This window comes from Pogoniulus pusillus, chromosome 5 (genome assembly GCF_015220805.1).
Source record: "Pogoniulus pusillus isolate bPogPus1 chromosome 5, bPogPus1.pri, whole genome shotgun sequence".
In the NCBI taxonomy this organism is placed as follows: domain Eukaryota; kingdom Metazoa; phylum Chordata; class Aves; order Piciformes; family Lybiidae; genus Pogoniulus; species Pogoniulus pusillus.
In genome coordinates, this window is record NC_087268.1 from 4,462,221 (window position 1) to 4,487,616 (window position 25,396).

The 25,396-nt window shown below is 43.7% G+C and overlaps 1 protein-coding gene across 5 annotated transcripts in view; it reads right to left on the reverse strand.

Moving 5' to 3' along the window:
• MID1 (midline 1) overlaps positions 1-25,396 on the reverse strand; it is a 321,043-nt gene that overhangs the window by 22,683 nt on the left and 272,964 nt on the right. For all 5 annotated transcript variants that reach the window (XM_064143057.1, XM_064143056.1, XM_064143060.1 and 2 more), the window contains 3 exons: positions 17,942-18,049; positions 13,323-13,471; positions 9,537-9,664 (listed from right to left, as the gene is read on the reverse strand). In XM_064143057.1, coding sequence (XP_063999127.1) covers positions 9,537-9,664; positions 13,323-13,471; positions 17,942-18,049 — 385 coding nt within the window. The remainder of the gene's footprint in view (positions 1-9,536; positions 9,665-13,322; positions 13,472-17,941; positions 18,050-25,396) is intronic.

Sequence of the window (25,396 nt, forward strand, 5' to 3'; positions counted from 1 at the left end):
ATATACACAGATCATCCAGAAGAAGCCAGGAAAATAAGGTCAGAGATCGTCTGCATTTTCCCCTGAAACCAGGAGATCCCAACCACAGCGTCAACAAGACAAGAGTCCCCTGAAAGCATTCGAGCACTGTCTGGACTTGTGGCTAGCCCCCATGAGTGGGTGATAATAATCTGTGAGTAAATGCTTAAATGCCTCTGTAATTCTCTACTGCTTAAATGCCTCTGTAATTCTCTACTGCCTCTGCCATAAGCAGAAAGAGCTTGAGCCCAGCTACTGGGCAAGCAACGTATTGACCGCAGGGATTCTCTCTGCTTATTGTTTAAATGTTTGCTAGATAATAACAGTTCTGTTTGGTGTTACTCCTAGAATGTCTTCCATAACCATGTTAATGAACAAATACTAATATTAAAATTCAGTGGCTGGGGGTGGTGAGAGTTCAGAATATTAAAATGAATAAATTAGATATTTTTAATACAACACCATCTCACACCAGTTAATTTCCCCTCTGCAGCAGCCTCTTCACCTTACAGAGGAAAACCTTTTACCTGAGAAATGTACTTGTTATTACTACAACACAGAAAATAAACACTGATTTATGGGAAGCCACAATTACTGAAGGTTCAATAACCTTTAAACTGCGTTTCAATAGCAACTCGGTGTCTTCAGCTACTTTGAAAATGACAAGCAAGTTCTCTCTTTATCTACACACCTGGCTGGTTTTGATGTAATGAGAATGACCTAAGCAGGGCATCTTTTTTTGCTTGTTCTTGTGAATGACTCACACCCACTTGAGAGTGCATGAAACTCAGCTCTTCAAACGCTCATTTCATGAGCCACTCAGAATAAAATAAACTACACTTGCTTCTCCTGCAGACAGGCAAGGAAGTCTACATGCAAATGCTTTGTTATGACTTCCAAACTAATGCAGAATTCAGATCATCAGAGTCATCATTCCACATTCGACTCTGCAGAGTGTAAGATTGTAATGCAATTAGAAGAAATTGACTGTAATCAGTTACCTTTGTTATTACATTTGATAGTGTGTGATTTGCATATCAAACATACAAACACTGCCTCAGAGCTCAGATGCCACACAGAAGCCTCTACAGACTCCAGAGTGACCTCAAGCCTGCACCAGCAACTTCCCCTGCTTGGTCTTAATTTGGGTGTGCTTCACCATTGCTCAGAGAGGGGAAGCTCAGGATAATTCCAGCACAGCAGTGGAAGACACAAAGCCCCATATCCACCTTTTAGTCCAGTTTCCCAGTGGAGAAGCCATGATTGAGCCTTTCTAGTCCATTTCAGGGTGAGGACAGAGCCCTGACTCACAATCAAACAGGACTCAGGTTTGACAAGTGATGTTAATAATGTCAGTTATTAGCAGCCTTCATGAACTGTTACCTGAGAGTCAAAAATGTAAAGCAGCTCCTGAAAGCTCCAAATTTACAGCCTTGAGAAGTGAAGGGACCTGGAATCGGTGCCAGGAAACTTAGCAAGGCACAATGAAAGCTGCAGTATCTAAGGAATTGCATCCTATGGTGCAGCTCTCCACAATAAGCCAATCTCCACAGAGGACCAGGGCAAAGATGTGAGAGTGATAACTGCTTGAGTCACTGACTTTCATCCACTTACATTCATGAATCTGCAGGGTAGAGACTAATTGCTGAAGGCAACTTGTGTTAATTTGTATGACTTGAACTCAAAACCAAGAACACATTTAAAAGGTCAGGAACTACATCTGAAGTGCCTGAAAGGCAGTAACTGTTAGACAAGCAGTGTCTTAAATTTGCTCCCAAAAGTAAATGACATTGTGAGCACACCTACTCCCTTTCAACCAGGCTAAGCCTAAGTCACCTTTTTTCAACATTATCTGCATTTGGCTCTGAAGCAAGCTGAAAGCACTTACACGGTCCATACAGCTGAGACAGTTCAGGGAAACCACCATCTCTTATTGGTGAATCCCAACAAGAATGCAGTGGCTCCTGGGTGACTATTGAGACTATATCTCAATCCTCTCTGCAGTCACAGCAACTAGAACCAATATTGAGACTGTATCTCAAGCCTCTCTGCAGTCACAGCAACTAGAACCAATATTGAGACTGTATCTCAATCCTCTCTACAGACACAGCAACTAGAACCAATATTGAGACTATATCTCAAGCCTCTCTGCACAGTCACAGCAACTAGAACCAATATTGAGACTGTATCTCAATCCTCTCTGCAGACACAGCAACTAGAACCACTATTGAGACTGTATCTCAAGCCTCTCTGCACAGTCACAGCAACTAGAACCACTATTGAGACTGTATCTCAAGCCTCTCTGCACAGTCACAGCAACTAGAACCAATACTGAGACTATATCTCAAGCCTCTCTGCAGTCACAGCAACTAGAACCAATATTGAGACTATATCTCAAGCCTCTCTGCACAAAGTCACAGAAACTAGAATCAACTCAACTTTCTTCTGTTCTCTTGGTCTCCACCTCCCTCTAGTTATGACATGATTGACTTTGTAAGGGTTTCTTAGTGATTTGGATACTGAGTGAGAAACGATCTAAGGCATCTCCATGACTTAATGGTACTGCATACTGCTAGTGTGAACATGAGGGAGTTGAGGATACTGCTCTGAACCTCTCTCAGTTGTTTGTTACTGATACTAGGGTGTATCATGACACCAAACTGCACCAGCATGCAGGAATTTGAAAGGCACACTTACATTGGATGTTCATCAAAATTTGATACACCAGTAACATGTCATACAAGAGTTGGCCTCAACAGATCAGTTATACAACCTTCTAGACATAGTATCTGGGTCAACCAGAACTGTTCAAAACCAACAGAATCAGAAGAGATCATGCACAAAGCATGAGACCCTTCACACCTTGTAAAGGGTTTCCAGAATGAAGCTGATTTTCTCTGAAAAATATAGTTGGCATCTGCTAGGCAAGACATATTTCTTTGTCAAGTCATAGCTAAAGTGATGGAAGAAGAAAACTCACCACAGTTTCAGATGGCATTTCTGAAGCAGGTCAAATGGTAAGGTCAAAGACTAGATGTTCCTGCAATTGGTTTTGAAGTAGCAAGATGCAGAACAAGTATTTTTGGTTCACAGTGGATAAAAAAAAGTCCTTCTACTGGTAATGCTGTGCAGAGAGTTTGCAAGTCATATGCACTGCTTGGATCTAGCTAGAGACACGTTCAGGAAAAGATAAGTTCCAGATGAAGAGCTTGAGCAACTGGCAAGATAAGAAAGCTTTCAAAAGACATCAAGGCTTTGTACAGAGAATAGAACAGTCAGAGGAATATATAAGGGTATGGTTTTAATACACTGAGCTTGACATCTCAGTGCCTGGCTGGCAACTTTCAGACAGATATGAAAGATTTTCGTTTGGATAGCAGAAACTTTGGACAGACAGCTGCGTAAATGATAAGCACAAAGCAGTTAGATTTACATCTGTGAAAAATAGCTTAGGAAGAAGGGAAGATGCAAAAGCCAATATTCCACATAAAAACTGGAGCAGGAGGGAGAGAGGATGAAGATCTGACAAGCAGTACACTGAGAAGAACCACAGGAGAAGAAAATCTCCAGAAGACAGTAAAAATCAGTTGCTTTGAAGACAACTGACAGCAGGGAGAATGAAGCTGGAAATCAGGCTTTGACATTTTGTTCAGAAGCAGTATAGATGACAGACACGAGACAGGCTTCTTCACTTCACAACACAGATGTAACACGAAGACCTACAAATGGTCTTCATTTAACTTAACTGTGAAACATGATAAAAGCAAAGCCCAATTCACTCTGTCCTACAGTTTGCAGTTTAATACCTATGAAGATTCTGTTTGCCAATCTGAAAGGGATAAAACAAATCTTCCTCTAGAGTTTCTGAGCAGCAATAGATAATAATCACGTGCATTTGAGTTTTGGGACTATACATATACACATAACATATATTAACATAAATGTTTTTGCCTGCATAAGTTGTATTTTATGCTCAGATAATTTGGACACATGTATTGGAATTTTCCACTGTGGCCATATGCCATTTATTCACATGAAGAAAAATGGTGCAAAGGCAGAACCAGATAAAATCATTTTTCAGTGGGCATCAAGGGCAAGAGTAAAAATGGAGGATTAAAAGAAAAAAAAAAAACCAATCAGCTAAACTGCTTTATAAGTTTGAAAGTTCCCTCGGACTGCACTGTGAGTAATTTTTCAAGGCTGCAGATGAAGTTGGAAGGAGGCAGAGAATGACCTGTGCAAATGACACAGCCAGCATGATGGACCACAGAAAGCATTTTTGTAATAAGTACATCGTTCATTTTGGTACAGATTCCACCTTCATTTTCTGCAGTGCAGAGGAATTAGAGTACCATTACTAAGAGATGATATATAAAGGTGGAAAGACTTAGAGAGAGCAGGAACAGAATGCTAGACAGAAATCATCTTACGTGAATCCAAAGATCCAAACCATAAATATCTGTGTTTGAATGAGTCTTTCTATCCTTTCCTCCCTTTGGACCCAGTCAGGAGAAATAAGCACTTCCAGAATAGAGTTGTTTGGCCTGATATATATACTTTAATATGAGATAGTTATTCCTCTTCAGCTATAAAGGAAGCTGAGGTTTATTATTTTACAAGTAGTCTGCTAGGTTAGGGCAAATCAGTTCATTTATTTCTTAATAATTTCTTTCATTTCCTTAGCTTTTGCAATTTTTGGGGTGAGTACTCAACATGGTATCAAAATTCCAGCATATTTTGGGAAGAGGAGACACCATAACATTGCTGCTGGTGCTGTATAAAATGTTAAAATCACTCTCACCAGATTATTATTGTGTAATTTTTACTAGAGCATGTGCTAAACACTGACTGTACTCACCAGTAATACAGGGATACAGACATTCCTTTCAGATAACACCTCTTTTCCAGGTATGACAAGACCTTACAACTGTAAATCAAGAGTGGTGCTGCCTTTTGCATGCAGACAGCTTTGCTTTTCCCAGTATTAATTCACTTATTCATAAAAATCACAGACTATTTGGATTGAATCACAGAACCTTAGAGGTTGGAAGGGACCTCCAGAAATCATTGAGTCCAACCCCCTTGCCAAGGCAGGATCCCCTAAGGTAGTTTACACAGGAATGCGTTCAGGTGGGTTTGGAAAGTCTCCAGAGAAGGAGATTCCACAACCTCTCTGGGCAGCCTGTTCCAGTGCTCTGTCACCCTCACTGGAAAGAAGTTTCTTCTCATACTGAAGTGAAACCTTCTACGTTCCAGTTTGTAGCCATTGCTCCTTGTCTTAGTGCTGCTGACCAGCGAAAAGAGATTAGCCCCCTCCACTGCTCTGGCAGGAGCGTTGGACTGGATGATCTTTTGAGGTCACTTCAAACCCCTGACACTCTGTGATTCTGTGACACTTGCCCCTCAGGTATTTGCACACATGGATTGGAATGGACTGTTAAAAGTTACCTATTCCAACACCTCCTACAGTGAGCAAGGACATCTTCAACTAGATCAGGTTGCTCAGAGCCCCATCCAGCTTGACTTAGACCATTTTCAGGGATGGGGCACCTACAAGCTCCCTGGGAAACTAGTTCCAGTGTTTCAGCATCCAGCTTGACTTAGCACATTTTCAGGGATGGGGCATCTACAAGCTCCCTGGGAAACTAGTTCCAGTGTTTCAGCATCCAGCTTGACTTAGCACATTTTCAGGGATGGGGCACCTACAAGCTCCCTGGGAAACTAGTTCCAGTGTTTCAGCACCCTTATGATACAAAATGTCTTCCTTATATCCAGTCTGGATCTACATTTCTTTATTTAAAAATCATTATCCACTGCTCAATCACACCAAGCCCTGATAAAAAGTCTGTCCTCATCTTTTTTACAAGTCTCCTTTTTAAGCACTGAAATTGCACAATAAGGTCTTCTCAGAGCCTCATCTTTTGCAGGCTGAATAACACCAACTCTCTCAGCTCTTCTGAAGAAAAGTCAGAATCCAGCCCCCTGCATGGAAAAGTTCCATGGCTGCTGTAAGAAGACTCCACACACTCACATTCTTCTCAAACAGCACAGGTGCATCTTCTGAGAGCAGGCCCAGGAAGTGGTTTTCAAGTGCTTTTCTAACAGCATTTTGTGCACTTCACTGCAAACTCTCTCTGTGAACAGCAGCTGGTTAAAGACTCTGCAGAATGAAAACCTACCCTGTGTCTCTTCTGTTTTCAATTGAACTGGAATGAATTGTTCTAATTCTGGCATTGAAATCAAAACACCCTAAATTACAGTAATTTGTTTCTCTTTGTGAGTCATGACATAGCCTGAGATTGCACATTACTCAGGCCTTCAGTAAAGGACTAATTCTGCAGGCTCCTTCCGGCCAAAGCTCTCAGTTAAGTGAGCTGGGGCTCTGCTCTGAAGAGAACCCATCTCACATACTGGCACAGGGCACACTGCACACTCTCCAGTCCCAGACACTCCTCCAGCTGTGTGATGTGGGAAATGCACAGTGTCACTGGTATAAAAACACATCTTTCAGCCCTGAACTCTTAATGCTGATTGCTTAAACAGCTTCCAGTTGCACAGGAGAAATCTGCCAGGCTCCAATCTGCCACAGTGAGGAGGAAGTCCCAAGGGAAAGGGTAACACATGAAGCATCTGTCCCCTAGGAAATGGGATTTGATCTCTGCTTTCCCTCCTTTGGCTGCTGCCAGCTGAGCTCCAGCTATTCTTTCTTTTCACTCTGCAATAGTGGCTATCAATCATTTCTCACTTGCACTTGCCCACACTCTGGCTGGGAGGAAGAAGGAAGAGGAAGTAGGAAATGCATCCCAGTTGTGCTCTGTAGTACCTAGTGCTTTCTGGAACATTTGGGAGCTGCTGAGGGTGATATGTTCAGAGGTAAGAGGGGGAGTGTATTAGGTTCATGAAACAGTTTTGGTAGTGGCTGGGCTGCAGGGGTGAATTCTGTGACAGAAGACCAGGAGACCATGTTGAACACAGCCAGTCCTAAGAGAGACCTGCTGCAGACCATGGGTGGAGCATGGGTTGCTGGTTGTGCACCTGTGATAAAGTATTTAAGGAAAGTAAAAATTGTGTGCAGCAGCTGGGAGAGAAAATGTGAAACAGCCCTGCAGACATCAGGATCAGTGAAGAAGGAGGAGGAGGCACTCTAGGCTCAGGAGGAGATATTCACCTGCAGCCTGTCGAGATGGTTGTCCCCCTCTGCAGCCCATGGAAGACTACAGTGGAACAAATACTCACACTGCAGCCCATGGAGGATCCATGCTAGAGCAAGTGGGGATCACAGAATCACAGAATGACAGAGGCTGGAAGGGACATCTGGAGGTTGTCTAATCCAACACCTCTGCTAAAGCAGGTTCATACAGGTCAAGTTGCACAGGGATGCATCCAGGTTTTGAAAGTCTCCAGAGAAGGACACTCTAAAACTTCTCTGGGCAGCCTGTTCTAGGGCTCCAACACTCTCAAAGTAAAGAAATATTTCCTTATATTTAACTGAAACCTCCCATATTCTGGCTTGTGGCCACTGCCCTTTGTTTTTTCACCAGCCACCACTGAGAAGAGCCCAGCCCCATCCTAGTGACCTCTACACTTTGGGTATTTATATGCACTGATAAGATGCTCTCTGAGCGTACCTTTTTGCCACACTAAAGAGTCCCAGGTATTGCAGCCTTTCCCTGCAAGAGAGATGCTCCAAACCCTTAATCATCCTCATGGCCCTCTGCTGGACTCAGTAGATCCTCGGTTGTTCTCAGAACAGTTGCTCTCACTTCCTCAGGAAACTACTGAGATTGTAGTTCCCTGCCAATCTTGAACTGGGGCACCCAGAACCGGACAGAGTAGAGGCTGAGGAGAACCTCCCTTGACCTACTGGCCACACTCTTCTTAGTGCACCTCAGAATCTGCAAGGGCACATTGCTGGCTTGTGGTAAACTTCCTATCCACCAGGAACTCTCCACAGGGCTGCTTTCACAGAATATTAGAGGCTGGAAGGGACTTCAAAAGATCATCTAGGCCAGACCTTGAAAGGTATCTGCTTTACCTTGAAAGATCATCTGTTTTCCTCCTAGCAGATAAACTCCTAATCTGTACTGGTGCATGGGGTTATTTGTCCTCAAGTGCAGCACTCTGCACTTGCCCCTTTTGAACTTCATGAGGTTCCCCTCTGCCCAGTTCTCCAGCTTGTCTAGATCTCACTGGACAGCAACACAGCCTCCTGGAGTGTCAGCCACTCCTCCCAGCTCTGCATCATCAGCATACTTGCTCAGGGTACACTCTGCCCCTTCATCCAGGTGGTTGAGGAAGATATTGAAAAGACCTGGACCCAGTACTGACCCCTCCCAGTAGATCACCCAGCAGTGATCCACTAGCAACACACCTCAAACTAGACCCTGCTCACAACCTTCTGTGCTCTATCATTCAGCCAGCTCTCAATCCACCTGACAGTTGCCCACTCATTCTAACCCACACTTCCTAATCTTATCAATTAGGAAGTTTTCTGGTGGCTTCCATGGCCCATGGGGTCTCACAGTGGAGTGTTCCACTCCTGAAGGACTGTACCTCATGAAAAGGAGCCAAGCTGGAACAGGTCTGGAAAAATTCCTAAAGAACTGCATCCTGCAGGAGGAAGCCCATGCCTGAGTAGGGAAAGAGTGTGAGAAGGAAGGAGCAACTCCTGTTCCTTGTCCCATTTTGCCATTCATGGGGAGGAAATGGAAGAGTTAGGCCTGAAGCTGAGCCTGAGATGAAGGATGGGGTGGGGGGAAAGTGGCTTTAGTTTTGGTTTTAATGCTCCATATCCTACTCTTGCAATTGATTGACAATCAATTACATTAATCTTCCCAGAGCTGAGTCTGTCTTGTTTATAGAATCATAGAATCAACCAGGTTGGAAGAGACCTCCAAGATCATCCAGGCCAACCTATCACCCAGCCCTAGCCAGTCAACTAGACCATGGCACTAAGTGCCTCATCCAGGCTTTTCTTGAACACCTCCAGGGACGGTGCCTCCACCACCTCCCTGGGCAGCTCATTCCAATGGGAAATCACTCTCTCTGGGAAGAACTTCTTCCTAATATCCAGCCTATACCTACCCTGGCACAACTTGAGACTGTGTCCCCTTGTTCTATTGCTGGTTACCTGGGAGAAGAGACCAACCCCACCTGGCTACAATGCCCCTTCAGGTAGTTGTAGACAGTAATAAGATCACCCCTGAGCCTCCTCTTCTCCAGGCTAAACAGTCCCAGCTCCCTCAACCTCTCCTCATAGGATTTGTGCTCCAGGCCCCTCACCAGCTTTGTTGCCCTTCTCTAGACATGTTCCAGCACCATTCCTTGTCCCTTATCTCAATCCCTGAGCTTTTCATCTTGTTTTCTCCCCTTGCCTTGATAAGGAGATGGAGCAAGAGAGTGGCTTGGTGGGGACTTGGAAGCCAGCCAGAGTTAACTGACCACAGAGAGGAATGAAGGACATATTTTCTCTCTTTTATGAGGAACACATAACAGTAGCACCGTGAGAAAAAAATTACCTGTAAGGTAATCAAGACATTCCAACAGTTTCTTCTCCCTGGTAAAATCCAGTGCGAAAGTATCAAAAGTATCGTTGAGATTAATTTCAGGAATTAGAACCTGGGAGGATGCAGTTGCCATGGAAACCCTAAAATTAAAAGCAAAAATCTTTTAACATGCAAGACAGCAACTTTCACATCCAAGGTAGAACCTGATCATTATGATCATTATCACTTCTCAAGAAGCTGGACAAAACCTTTTATGTGTATTTTCATGACATGGTTTAGGTTAGGCACTTCTGCTCCTTTTGGTTTTGTAAGTCAAGTCTCCAGTAAAAATCTTTTACTACTTCTTTTTTGCCTTACATGCAATGCTAGATATCAGTGTGCTAGTTTGAAGCAAGCTAGAATGTTTTGGTGAGAAGAACTAGATCATAGGCTGTGAAAGGAAAACAAGGGTGATGTCTACTCCCCTCAAGAGTCTTGCTGAAGAAGAAAGGAAAACATCTGATAACACTCTTACAATTTTGTCTCACTCTGCCTTGGGCTGCTGACTGAGCTGCATCTCTCTAACACACCCTCCACTCACCTTCTGTTTGGCCTAACCCACTTTGCTTCTTAACCTTTTGGCCAAACCTCCATTCATCCTTGGGACTGGGGTAAGGTTGAGAGGGGCAGGGGGAAGGTGCAGGGGTGGTTGAGAGCCCCTCCTGGGGACTCAGGTTTCTGGGAGGGGAGTTGTGTTTCTGTATTACCTTTTACCTTGTCTATTTCTGTCTATAACTGTATCTACTGTAAATATCTGCTTGTGTATTGTGCTAGCTGTAAATATAAGCTTCATTCATATTTCCAGAGCTGGCTGAGTCTAGTCTGGGTGATTTCTAAAGTGTGTGGGGGGGTGGGGGCAGGGAACACCCAAACCATCACAACTGGTTAAGCAGTAATACACTTTGGATTGTTCTTTCTGATCACCCAGTGAATCTAAGCAGCACACAGCACCATATTCATGTGTATTTTAAGCAATGGTGACAGATGTTGCATCTCCCCCAACCCTTGTTTTCCCAAGCATTTCTTGCTCCAGGCATTCCTTGGCACTGCTGTCCCAAGGGCTTGCTTGCAGATCCTCACACCTCCTTAGCTGTTCAGTGCAGCATGCTGTTGCTAACTTCAAAAAGCTCTGGGGGTGGGGGATGTGTGCAGATAAAACAAATAGATGTCAGCAGAGTTTATTTTGAAAGGTTTTTCTCTGCAAAGCATGTGTGCACACTTACATTTCCTCCAAAGCGGAAACGCTTCCTTGCCTACCTCATTTTAGAAGCTACACTTCTGGGGTTTTTGTGCTGTTCAGCTGTACTAATATACAGAGATGAGCCTTCACAAGAATACTGCCACCAGGGTGGATTTTTCAGCCTGGCATCTCAAAGCACACCTTTCTGGATAGCCTGAGACCAGTGTATACAAAAAGTTCCATCCATTTAAGCAAAGAGATTATTAAACCTTGTATTACACAATAGAAATTTGCTAATAATTTCAGTTTGGAGGTAAACTTCCAGCTAATGCATACAGTGTGTATCAGATATTCATGTCAGCCTTCATGACTCCAGCAAAGCCTTTGACACCGTCTGCCACAACAAGCTCCTAGACAAGCTGACAGCTCGTGGCTTGGACAGATTCACTCTGTGCTGGGTCAGGAACTGGCTGGATGGCTGAGCCCAGAGAGTGGTGGTGAATGGTGCCACATCCAGTTGGCAGCTGTCACTAGTGGTGACCCTCAACGATCAGTGCTGGGCTCAGTCCTGTTCAACATCTTTATTGATGATCTGAATGAGGGGATTGAGTCCAGCATCAGTAAGTCTGCAGATGACACCAAGCTAGGACAGGAGGAAAGGGACCTGGGGGTACTGGTAGATAGTAGCTGAAGATGAGGCAGCAGTGTGCCCAGGTAGCCAAGAGAGCCAATGGCATCCCGGCCTGGATCAGGAACAGTGTGGCCAGTAGGATGAGGAGGTTATTCTTTCCCTGTACTCAGCACTGGGCAGGCCACACCTTGAGTGCTGTGTCCAGTTCTGGGCTCCTGAGTTCAAGAGAAATGTTGAGGTTCTGGAACATGCCCAGAGAAGGGCAACAAAGCTGGTGAGGGGCCTGGAACACAGACCCTATGAGGAGAGGCTGTCCCCAGCCTGTAGCACTGCTTGGGGTTGTTGTGGCCAAAGTGCAGAACCCTGCACTTGGCCTTGTTCAATCTCATCCCATTGGCCTCTGCCCACCCATCCAGCCTGTCTAGGTCCCTCTGCAGGGCTCTCCTACCTTCCAACAGGTCAACACCTGCTCCTAGCTTGGTGTCATCTGCAAACTTACTGATGCTGGACTCAATCCCCTCATCCAGATCATTAGTAAAGATGTTGAACAGGACTGGGCCATTTCCTCCTGTACTTCTATCTGCTCTGTCTCATACTGCACTCAGTTGGAAAGGGTTTTCTAGAACAAATGCATTTCACCCATTGTAAAAACTGTATGATCTAAATCATTGTAGCACGAGTAATGTCTCTGCTCTACATAGTTACCTGTTGTGCTTACAACAGAGAATATTATATTGCAATTACTTTGAAATATGTGCACAAAGAAATACAATGAGCATAATTTCAGGAGACTGTTTTAGCAGCTGGAGCTGAGAGCCCTGGTGAGACTGTTACATGAGTAGTCTAGAAATAAACAAAGTATTGCTCACCACATGAGAACCCACAGAGTTACTGGTGGGAAATAATTTATTAATCAGATATAGTCTCTTTTTCTACTTGCAATTTGTCTGGAAGCACTTGATGGTTTTTTTTTCCCCTTGGTTTTATTCACTACTTAAAATAATTCTCTGATTCTCAGAGTGTTCACAGGCACCTTATTACAGACAGCAACCTATGGTAGCCAAGAACCAGGTTTGATTTGGCACATAGGTCAGCCAGTCTCACTGCTGTTCTGAGCATCTCTCCTGTGACTGCATTTATGACACAACTATTCATAATGACAGGTGGAGTTTCTCTGAATGCTCTACTATTCATAATGACAAGTGGAGTTTCTCTGAATGCTCTATTAGTCAGTTAAGCTTTTTGTCTCCACAGGTTTCTGCCCTAGTGCTTGTTCCACTGAATACAGAAAGAGGGCAGATCTTCACCTTCAGCTTTTTACTCATGATATTCATGTGGTAGTTTTACTATAAGCTTCTCCTGCGATGTCACAACGTAGCTTGCTGGCAGAATCAAAACCAGGGTCTAAGTCTCGACAGATCACTGCTTTGCCCAAGCTGTTGAATCTCCAACTCTTTGAACAAGTACCTCAGAGATGCACGTTGCAGGTTCCCAAAGTTACATATTTCATTCCTTTGCTGTTTCTTACTTTGTGAAAAATGAGATAGTTACAATTGTCTTCTAAGGAATGCACTCATTGCCTGATTTCCTTCTTGATCTCAGAATACTTCATGCAGGAGGAATTTCAGCGTCCAGACCCCTTTGTTTAGCACCAGGTGCCTGCCTGCCATCTGAGCTGCCTCTCCCATTTGTGCATGCTATTACTGTTCTAACTCTTACTTTGCACCCTTTCTTTCTACTGCTCCTATTTTCGAAGAGGTACCTTTTTTAGCACTGCAGTAAGATCTTTACCACTCTGATACAGCACAAAGTAGTGCTTTGGAGGAATATGTCAATTAACCCTCTGCCTCCTTTGACCACATCTTTGGTGGGACAAGGCAATACAGTAACAAATGTGGCAACCCACTTGTGTTAACTCGAGGTTTTGCAAGAGGAAAGGCTACTGTACCTTTCAGTGATATTCTTAGCAGTCTGCAGGAAGCGAGCGTGGTCGTTCTCCTTCAGCGACTGTTCAGCCTGAGAGATGAGGGATGTGGAGCGCTCGATGCACTGTTTGCAGTTTGCAATCTGCTGAGCCAGTTTTCTCAACCTCACCACCTTGAGTGGAAACACAAGAAAGCAGTCACATCTCTAAGGTCACAAATCATGATTACATATGCCCTTCCGAGGCAGTGCTGGAATGCAAACGGGGAGTTAAGATGAACGGCTTTGCTGACGAGAGCTTCGTTCACGCTAGCTTGATGGTGAGCCCCATCCTAGCCATGTAACGTTTTCAATAGGTGGCAGGCACAGCACTTCAGCCTCAACATTTTCCACATGGAAAACAACAGGGGGGAGCCAAAACAAGCACAGCTGGCCTATTTTCCAACAGAATAAACGTCATTTCCTGGTACTTTATGCTCACATGATAACTAAGGGATATTTAGATAACAGTTCCCCTGAAGAGATGAGATCTGTGTCAAAGGCAGCTTACAGCTAACTACTTTTTTCATAGAGGTTTGGTTTTCTTTTTCATAGAATCAACCAGGTTGGAAGAGACCTCCAAGATCATCCAGTCTAACCTAGCACCCAGCCATAGCCACTCAACCAGACCATGGCACTAAGTGCCTCAGCCAGGCTTTTCTTCAACACCTCCAGGGATGATGACTCCACCACCTCCCTGGGCAGCCCATTCCAATGCCAATCACTCTCTCTGCCAACAACTTCCTCCTAACATCCAGCCTAGACTTCCCCCAGCACAACTTGAGACTGTGTCCCCTTGTTCTGTTGCTGGTTGCCTGGCAGAAGAGACCAACCCCCACCTGGCTACAACCTCCCTTCAAGTAGTTGTAGACAGCAATGAGGTCCCCCCTGAGCCTCCTCTTCTCCAGGCTAAACACCCCCAGCTCCCTCAACCTCTCCTCATAGGGTTTGTGTTCCAGGCCCCTCACCAGCTTTGTTGCCCTTCTCTGGACACCTTCCAGCACCTCAACATCTTTCTTGACTTGAGGGGCCCAGAACTGGACACAGCACTCAAGGTGTGGCCTGACCAGTGCTGAGTACAGGGAAAGAATCACCTCCTCATCCTACTGGCCACACTGTTCCTGATACTGTTCCTATTGCTGAGGTGAGGTTCATAAAAAACAATCTGACAGAGAACAAACTTGACAGAACAGTCTTGTTCCATTCTTCAAGCAACATATGCCTGCCCTTTTTGTGATGTGTGCTTTTCAAACAGGGCGTTTTCTTGTTGGATATTTTTAACTGGACAAAAGCATGGTAGTGCTGCAGAACTGATTATTACTACTGCAAACACATGTGCTGGAGATAAACACAGCAGATGTGACTGCAGTCTTTGGCTAAAAGGTTAAGGAGGGACACAGCAGGGAGGGGCAGGGACTATCCTCCATTTAAAGGCAATGTTGGCTAATAAAACTTCTAGTTCCTGAAAGGCCTGGGAGTCCTCCCCTTTGTTATCACATCAGGATCATAGTTTGAACAGGAGGAAGAAATAGGAAGGAAATGAAATCATTCTCAAGTTTAGTTAGAAGGTAACAAGGAAAGTGGATTGGCAGAAGCTAACAAGAAAGTGGATTGCCAGAAATATCCACATTTATAACCACAGTAACATTCCCACTCTCAGCAACTAGGGCACAAGCTGTGAAGCTGATGAACTGAATTTCAGATCTGACTTTATTTTAAGCACAGATAAAGGTGTCTTAGTGCACCTCCCCTACAACAGAAACTAGTAGAGGAAAAAAAAATCTCCAGGAATTTTTTCCAAAGTAAAAGAATGCTCAAATTATTACCATCCCATAAAATTAGTGTCCCTTCTAAAGACAGGAGAAAAATTCAGGGAAAGCACAGAGATTTGGATAATGTTTCTGATGAGCTTCTAGGGTAAAGTAATACCAAAGTCTTTTGTCTGACTGCATTTGCAGAGATTACCATTTGATCTGTACCAGTCTAAGCAGGGAAAGGTTCATTGTCATATTAAGCATCTCATCTCTTCATTTACTTATTAAGAAAACAAAGAAAATTAACTGAAATCAATGGCACTTTGTGAGCTTTTAGCATGCCATGATTTGTGAGGTCTACATGCAAGCTATTTTTTTTTTTTTGTTAGCTTCATTCTTTCTTGTATTTTCTTCAAGAGGACAACTGATGATACACTTCAAAAAGGAAGTGTCTCATCTCACACACTGCCTACCCCCTCCCCTTAACAGCAGCAATGACATCTGAACTAAAATGTCCTATGTGGTTTTTTTTCTCTGTTACACACTCTGTAATTTCATAGGGTTTATAGGAGAGGTTAAGGATGGAGCACCATCACATTGCCAGACTTGCATGTCTGAACATGTAACCATTCAACCAAAGCCAGAACTTGGTATCTGAATGCTTCCAGTTCTGTAGCCATAACTATAGCCCTACAGACAAACTCGCCATGCCCTACCCTCCAGGACTCTTAGTCACAGGCTCCCATGAAAGAAGAAACATCAGGCAGAATCTCCTGTGGTTTTTCATATGTATCTCTCAACCCCCTGAAATCTTGCCATATATACAACATTTAGGGAAAAACACTTCAGATCTTTATTGGCCCTCTGTTGGTATCACTTTTGGTTGAACAAAGTTGAACAAAGAATGGGAATTGATTCTAATATCAAACAGACTTGGAGTCAACTGTATTAGAAATCTATTAATCTGGACATTAGAATAGATCCATACAAGAAATACATTTTTTTTCTGGTTTACACAGCTCATGTAGAGCACAAATCCAAATGAATCAGAAGTTTTCTATTTCACAGAAAAAGAGTTGAAACAATAATGCAGAAGGTCTTTTTTTCCCCCCATTTTGGAGGGAATTATACTTTGCCAACAGTATGAAGAAATTCAGGTTCTGTCACACAATGCACAGGACTTGTGGTTTCAAACACATTTCAGTCAGCCTTGCCTACAGGCATTTTATTTCAAGTTAATTGGAATATCCTGACAGCCCCATGAATCATTCAACCTGCTCTTGACTTTACTCCTGTCCTGAGTTTTTCCCACACAAGAAGAGTTTATAATTGACTTAGTTTAGCAGCTAAAGAGTAAACACCATGGACCTAGAAAATAAGAATGCTAATTCAACTCTAATGTGTTTCTGAGTTAACAGGTTGCTAGTAAAATGTGTTGAAACTCAAACACGAGAGCTTTTTCCTTCTCAGTCGGTTTATTGCTAACCTCAGTAATCAGAAATGCAGACTTGACTTCATTTTCTGCAGGGTTTTGAATAGTTTTTGTAGATAAGTTAGACTTCCTATTCTCAAGAATGACCAGGACTGAAACAATTTATGTCATAGCATTTTAACAACGAATGATAGTACAGTATCACAGTATCACACAGTATCACAGTATCATCAGGGTTGGAAGAGACCTCACAGATCATCAAGTCCAACCCTTTACCACAGAGCTCAAGGCCAGACCATGGCACCAAGTGCCACGTCCAATCCTGCCTTGAACAGCTCCAGGGACGGCGACTCCACCACCTCCCCGGGCAGCCCATTCCAGTGTCCAATGACTCTCTCAGGGAAGAACTTTCTCCTCACCTCCAGCCTAAATTTGCCCTGGCGTAGCTTGAGGCTGTGTCCTCTCGTTCTGGTGCTGGCCACCTGAGAGAAGAGAGCAACCTCCTCCTGGCCACAACCTCCCCTCAGGTAGTTGCAGACAGCAATAAGGTCACCCCTGAGCCTCCTCTTCTCCAGGCTAACCAATCCCAGCTCCCTCAGCCTCTCCTCGTAGGGCTGTGCTCAAGGCCTCTCCCCAGCCTCGTCGCCCTCCTCTGGACACGCTCAAGCATCTCAATGTCCCTCCTAAACTGGGGGGCCCAGAACTGAACACAGTACTCAAGGTGTGGTCTAACCAGTGCAGAGTACAGGGGCAGAATGACCTCCCTGCTCCTGCTGACCACACCATTGCTGATGCAGGCCAGGATGCCACTGGCTCTCTTGGCCACCTGGGCACACTGCTGGCTCATGTTCAGGCAGGTATCAATCAGTATCCCCAGATCCCTCTCTGTCTGGCTGCTCTCCAGCCACTCCGACCCCAGCCTGTATCTCTGCATGGGGTTGTTGTGGCCAAAGTGCAGCACCCTGCACTTGGAGCTATTGAACCCCATCCCATTGGACTCTGCCCATCTGTCTAAAATGTTCATGTAGGTAATTGCTGGCCATGATATCAAATGTTGTGACATTGTGAAAGTGAAAACTGTGGGGAAAATGCTCTCAGACATGTTACCTGTGAAGGAATCATTAACCAGCCATAGTTTAATTATCACTCACAGGTGGTGATGTAATTGCTATGTTCATCCTTAAAAACAAGAGTCACATGTAGCAAGGGAAATGCCAAATAAACTGTTAAGGTCTAGCATACTAATTCTGATATATTCCATTCCTCTTTACATGAAAGTAGCAGTAGCCCAGGACTACAAGACTACATAAGGACTTTCATTGAAAAAAAAATTATAGTAATAGTACCTGAAGTCAAAAAGCTGCAAACATGAGGAAGCAGTGTTGACATACTTGTGGTCTAAAGGAGAAAAGCTTTTACCTTTCCTTCCTTGATTTTGGTTCCAATTATTTGTCGTCTTTGCTGGATTATTTCAATGAGCTGGTCACATTCTTCCATCAGCTTGGTTTCTTGGCGGGATGCATTTACCTAGAAAGCAAATAATTATGAGTAGTAAACTTAAAAATAAAAGAAAATTTCCTTTTTCCTTCCCCCCCCCCCCCCCCATTTGAAAAACTGTAATTGCTAAAATGTTTGTTTTGGCTTCCCCCCCCCCCCCCCCCCCCCCCATTTGAAAAACTGTAATTGCTAAAATGTTTGTTTTGGCTCCCCCCCCCCCCCCCTTCCTCTCTGTGTAATTTATGTGTCATTTTATTTTCCATGTCTTAGATTGTGTAAAATACTGAAGTGAGTCTAAGTGATTTGTTCATAGGAGACAGGACTTGCAAATAGATACTTGAACCGTGCTAAATAGAATCATAGAATCATAGAATCAACCAGGTTGGAAGAGACCTCCAAGATCATCCAGGCCAACCTAGCACCCAGCCCTATCCAATCAACTAGACCATGGCACTAAGTGCCTCAGCCAGGCTTTGCTTGAAGACCCCCAGGGACGGTGCCTCCACCACCTCCCTGGGCAGCCCATTCCAATGGGAAATCACTCTCTCTGTGAAGAACTTCTTCCTAATATCCAGCCTATACTCATCAGGTATTTCTAATTCAAGTATGAAAAGCCTGTGAATACACAGTGATGTCAGTTATAGTGGACATCGCTGAGAAGCGAAAGCTCTTCAGGAGCTGCTTAACACATCACAGTTCCAAGCTGTATATAGAACTGCAGGGAATACTAATGCACAAAACAGCACAAGTACTGGATCATATGGTCCATTTGGTGTAGTGTCCTGCCTCTGGCTGCTGCAAGTGCCAGCATATGCTAGCAAAGCATCTTAGAAGTACATTCCAATACGCCTGATGATTCCCATTAATATGTTCTCATCCTCCAACAATTCGCAGTTCAGAGTCCTCTTGAACCAGACACAATTTCTCCATCATTACTAATCCTCAGAAGTGCTATTTATTTAGTATCTCTTTCAACCCTTGTAAACTTTAAGTATCTCCACTATCCCCCACCACTGAGGACCACAGCTTCATAGAATCATAGAATCATATAATCAATCAGGTTGGAAGAGACCTCCAAGATCATCCAGTCCAACCTAGCACCCAGCCCTAGCCAGTCGACCAGACCATGGCACTAAGTGCCTCATCCAGGCTTTTCTTCAACACCTCCAGGGACAGTGACTCCACCACCTCCCTGGGCAGCCCATTCCAATGCCAATCATTCTCTCTGCCAACAACTTCCTCCTAACATCCAGCCTAGACTTCCCCCAGCACACCTTGAGACTGTGTCCCCTTGTTCTAATTCACAGCTTAATTCACAGACAAGTGAACAGTCTCCTTTTGAACCTGCCTCCTTCCAGCTACTTACATTACTTTCACAACATTTGATTTGCTGAATTTAACACTTGAAAATGTTGTTTATTATTTTCAGTGCCTACACAGTGGTTCCTGAAGGGTTCCAATAACCCAGTGGCACTACCAAGTCGTGTTCATTGACTGCCTTTATTATTATCACCACTTTGCCACAGCAACAGATCAGAAAACAGTAGTTGTACTCAGGTAGTTTTCTACAGTACAAACATAGGAGCTAGTGAAACAGGTTTTAGTATTAAAAAACCTCACCAAGTGTATTACCTTTCTATAGAAAACGTTGACCTCTGTACAAAATAAGAAAAATTAAACTAGAAAAGTCTTGGTTCTTAGCTGAAAAAGTTTTGTTTCTGGGGGAGGGGACAGACTTTTTCAGTGAAAAGTCAGTACTCTGCACCACAAGAAGAAACTGCTTCTCTACCACCAGCAGTAGCTGACATGTACGTGCAAAGAGTCAGAAAAGAAGTGCAAAAAGTTGTCATCACAGTTGGAAGAAAAGTTTAAAGAGCAAATTTCAGAGCTGTTTCCATATACACTTTGCCAAGAGGATAAAGCAGTCTTCATAGAATCATAGAATCATAGAATCGACCAGGTTGGAAGAGACCTCCAAGATCATCCAGGCCAACCTAGCACCCAGCCCTAGCCAGTCAACTAGACCATGGCACTAAGTGCCTCATCCAGGCTTTTCTTGAACACTTCCAGGGACAGTGCCTCCACCACCTCCCTGGGCAGCCCATTCCAATGCCAATCACTCTCTCTGTGAAGAACTTCTTCCTAATATCCAGCCTATACCTACCATGGCACAACTTGAGACTGTGTCCCCTTGTTCTATTGCTGGTTGCCTGGGAGAAGAGACCAACCCCACCTGGCTACAATGTCCCTTCAGGTAGTTGTAGACAGTAATAAGATCACCCCTGAGCCTCCTCTTCTCCAGGCTAAACAGGCCCAGCTCCCTCAACCTCTCCTCATAGGGTTTGTGCTCCAGGCCCCTCACCAGCTTTGTTGCCCTTCTCTGGACATGTTCCAGCACCTCAACATCTTTCTTGAATTGAGTGGCCCAGAACTGGACCTGACCTAGAGCCATGTCACCTTTTCCACTGGGCTAGTCAAAGCTAGTGGTGAACAACAGGCAACAGCTGCAGGCGACAGGGAACTGTATTTCTCCCTTTGGTTATTTTTCAGTCTGATGAGCCTCTTGATCTGCTTTAGCCTTCTTTCATTTATTCCAGGGCTGTGTTTAAACATGCATTTACCTGTAAGCACATTGTGGAGCTCATTAAGATTAAGCAAATGCTTATAGGTCTACATTTGGACCATGGCCAGTTTTACAAACCACCTTATGTGAAATACATTGTGTCCTCCAGGCAGAGGGGACCTGTGTACAAAGGGCTGCTTTCATTAAGGTTTTGGGTTATCCTTTTCAAACTTTCATAACATTAAAATTTGATTGCATATTTTGCATGCTTCATTATTAATTATCAAGACACCTTAATGAAGATATCTTAACCTTCCAGGGGGTTGGGCTTGATGATTTCTAGAGATTCCTTGCAAGCCCTATCATTCTATGAATAGTATAAAGAGAAAATAACATTTGTTTCTGGAAGGAGTCTACACACACTGGGTGAAGATGTAGGAAGTACTTCTACTGTGCAGGTTTAGGTGCCTGTTTATAACCTTATTTTAGCTATTTGCTCTGTGTGGCCTTCTATCACAGTCTACATGGAGAACAAGGCTATGTGCCAGTGTCTCTCCAGTTCATGCTCAGGGAGCCAAGAGGAACTAATCAATCAATGCTATCCCTCCCATTTGCCCTCTTCTCAAATCCCACTGCCCTGACTGCATGCACTCCTCCCTCCTGTCACGCACTGTGCTTTGGTGTGAAATTCTGCAGAGCTGTTTTCAGCAAGCCATCCAGCTCCAAAATTTCCTCACTGCCAACTCCAGGTTTACCAGTGGACTGAAATTCCACCAAAGAGCAGGGAATCCCAAATGGGCTCAGCCAACGGTAACAACCACATCCAGCACATGGACACAGCTCCTCTGTGTCAACACAGAGGTCTGCTCATGCCAGAGCTAACTTAGGCACTTAGTTACGGTAACACTTTGCAGGATTTTCCCACTCAGAGTGTTATTTCTATGACCACTTACATCACAAATTCATTTTGTTGAGTAGATCTAATTAATCTTTGGCGTAACTGTAATGAAATATGGAGTTATAAGAAGGTTAGGTCAACATTGATCTATTTAATGCTCTGGTTGGTTTGAATAACAACACATCAATTGAATTTTAACTTTAAAAACTCTAAAGTAAGAAGCACAAAGTGCTTGGGAAAATTCTTTGGCTTTCTTCTGCACTAACTGCAGACTTTTTCTTTGAAATCTAAAAAATATACTCTTCTGTAAACTTCACTGGAAGAATTTCCAACTTTACAGCTTGCAAAAGCTTATTAAAGGTGAAAAGAATAACCCCCCCCAAATTATGTGATGCATATGAGCTTTGTATGAGAAAAAAAAACACCCCAACACTTAATCTGGGGACTTCTCTCAAATTGAAAGACATCTTAATCAGATTTTCAGCCTACAAGGCCTCTGATTCAGTAATAACTTTATAATTGAGCACATGAGTAACTTTAAGTGCACCATATTACCTGTGGCCCTAAAGGGACTATTTTGTGAGATTACCATTGCATATTATTTACTCCTGTGTTTCTGCAGAGCCGTATGTCAAACCAAAGAGCCACAGGCATGGAGCAGGATTCCACTGTTCAGGTGCTACAGAAATACCAGAATAAGTCTCTGCCTTCTGCTTGAGTCCTTTGATGAGTAGCAACCTTGACTTCCACCTGGGGCTGACCAAAGAATGAAAGTTTTGTTTGATAGAGGAGGCTCAGGGGGGACCTCATTGGTATCTACAACTACCTGAAGGGAGGTTGTAGCCAGGTGGGGGTTGGTCTCTTCTCCCAGGTAACCAGCAACAGAACAAGGGGACACAGTCTCAAGTTGTGCTGGGGGAAGTATAGGCTGGATGTTAGGAAGAAGTTCCTGCCAGAGAGAGTGATTGGCATTGGAATGGGCTGCCCAGGGAGCCCAAGGTGACTCCAGGGTGGAGTCACCGTCCCTGGAAGTGTTCAAGAGAAGACTGGACGAGGCACTTAGTGCCATGGTCTAGTTGACTGGCTAGGGCTGGGTGCTAGGTTGGCCTGGATGATCTTGGAGGTCTCTTCCAACCTGGTTGATTCTATGGTTCTATGATTTTACATTTTACATTTACTTGAAGTTTTACATTCTATATTTTTCCACCTTAAAACCTTCAAGGCAAGGTTGGACGTGGCACTTGGTGCCATGGTCTAGCCTTGAGCTCTGTGGTAAAGGGTTGGACTTGATGATCTGTGAGGTCTCTTCCAACCCTGATGATACTGTGATACTGTGATCTCTTTCCAAGGAGTTCATGAAAAGAAAATGAGAACTGCATCAGAAGTGTGTGGAAACTCTCACTCACTTTGGTTATGGGAGGGTCTGAATGATGCAGAGAGCACACTTAAATCTGCATTTCCTTCATCTCAGTTGGATGTTGACTCCTTAATCTGAGATGTGTATTGCCAGAGAGTTTATTCTGTACCTGGGGACATCTTTCTGTAGAAAATGTCTCTGACATCAGTACACCAAGGAATTCTTTAAAAATCCATGTCCACAACTGTTTAAAACCTAAACTATGTGTTTCTTTGGTATCATTCTTAGAAGCATCTCTTCCACGCTGAGGAAGAGGAGGCCCTGTTACAATTGGAATGGGCTGCCCAGGGAGGTGGTGCAGCCACTGTCCCTGGAGGTGTTCAAGAAAGGCCTGGATGAGGCACTTAGTGCCATGGTCTAGTTGATTGGATAGGGCTGGGTGCTAGGTTGGACTGGATGATCTTGGAGGTCTCTTCCAATCTGCTTGATCCTATGATTCTATAAAAGATGATTCTACTGCAAAAAACAAGCAGTAAAGATTCTTTCTAGTCCTGCTGCTTTTGTGGAGAATTCATTCCTATTTCTGTAATATCCTTTGAGCACAAACAGTTTACTGAAAAAAACATTAATTTCAGGGTTCTTGCCAGGTTTTCCAGACAGATGGAGAGGGGCTGCCAGCCTTTACCTTGGGAACAAACAGACAAAAAACAAACCCAAGCAAAAATCAAACAAAATAAACCGAAAAGAAAAAAAAAAGAAGAAGAAGAAAGTAGAAAGAAGAAAGAAGAAAGGAGAAAGGAGAAAGGAGAAAGGAGAAAGGAGAAGGAAGAAAGAAGAAAGAAGAAAGAAGAAAGAAGAAGAAGGAAGAAGATGAAGTAAGAAGAAGAAGGAAGAAGAAGAAGGAAGAAAGAAGAAGGAAGTAGAAGGAAGAAAGAAGAAGAAAGTAGAAGAAAGAAGAAGAAAGAAGAAGAAAGAAGAAGAAAGAAGAAAAGAAAAAGGAGGTTCCTCAGATGTCTGACAAGGAGCTGGAAGCAAGCCCTCTAGACCCACAGGGAGAGCAGGCCAGCTGTTTTCAGCTCCTCAAGCTGAGAACTGCTTTAGAAAACACTCTGCTCTCTGCAGAGGCTTCCTTGGCTTTCATCTTCAGAGACCTGAGTGCAGTTGCAGCTTAGGTCATAAGAAATTGAACACGGTGGTTTCAAAGTCCCCAGCAGATGTTTGGCAAATCAGAGAACTACAACATAGCTGGTGGTTCATGGCTACACAGAAGCTTCTATTGCTAATTCAAAGGGTGTCACAGAAGGCTAGGTTCATAACCATGGAAACTTCCTCATCTAATATACTGGAAGCAAAGGACATTACAGTATCCTGGCGGAATTTTCCTTGCAGGGGCAAAAGTTTTCCTCTCAGATTTCTCATGGGTAAAGCAAATTTTGTCCATTAAGTGGAAGTGCACATGGGTCTCATTGGCAAATAATTTCTAAAACACAAGTGAAATAAGACATCCTAAATTGGAGATGGGTTGCCTTTTCTTAGACTACACTGTCTGGGAGAAATTAATCCAAATCAGGCTGATTTTAATTCACTGTAGCCAGGTGGGGTTGGTCTCTTCTCCCAGGCAAGCAGCAACAGAACAAGGGGACACAGTCTCAAGTTGTGCTGGGGGAGGTCTAGGCTGGATGTTAGGAGGAAGTTGTTGCCAGAGAGAGTGATTGGCATTGGAATGGGCTGCCCAGGGAGGTGGTGGAGTCACCGTCCCTGGAGGTGTTGAAGAAGAGACTGGCTGAGGCACTTAGTGCCATGGTCTGGTTGACTGGCTAGGGCTGGGTGCTAGGTTGGCCTGGATGATCTTGGAGGTCTCTTCCATCCTGGTTGATTCTATGATTCTATGAAAACATTCCTTTCCCTTTATGGATGGTTAGACTGAATGTCAGCCATGGAGTCAAACTTCTCTAATTTCACATCTCTTTTTGATATGACAGGTTTTGCATTGTAGTCTTTTGTAGAGCAAAAGCAACTCTTGGAACAGAGCTTTTTCAGACTATATTTACCCTATGTGTAAAACTGATTTTATCTATTATGACAGACTGTGCCTTTGGAAATATGTGATATTAATCAGCTTGCCATCTGAATGGATCATCTAGATCTTTATTCAGAATTGAAACAAGAGGAAGGAATGGTCATCTTGCATTTCAAGTCTGCTAGAGGCTCTGTTTTTGTTTGCATTCCACATCTATCTCTATCCAAGAGACCTGCGTTTAGAGGTAGTCTCAGAGCAGGTTAAACAAAGGTCAGGGCAAAAATACAGCAACTTACTCTGGCTACTTAGGAATTTTGTGAATGAAGGATCAGTTTGGCCAGGACAGCTAAAGCACTTAGAGATAGACTGATAAGGCTATCTGACCCACTCTTGACTAAAAGTAAACCTCTTTTACAAGTTTGAAATACTCATGTTACTTATTAAAATAGCATTCTGATTTTTTTTGTTCTCCCACTGTGCTTTGAAGCACATCATTAAGAAACTAAGCAGCAAGACACTCAGCACTCCTCTGGTGACAT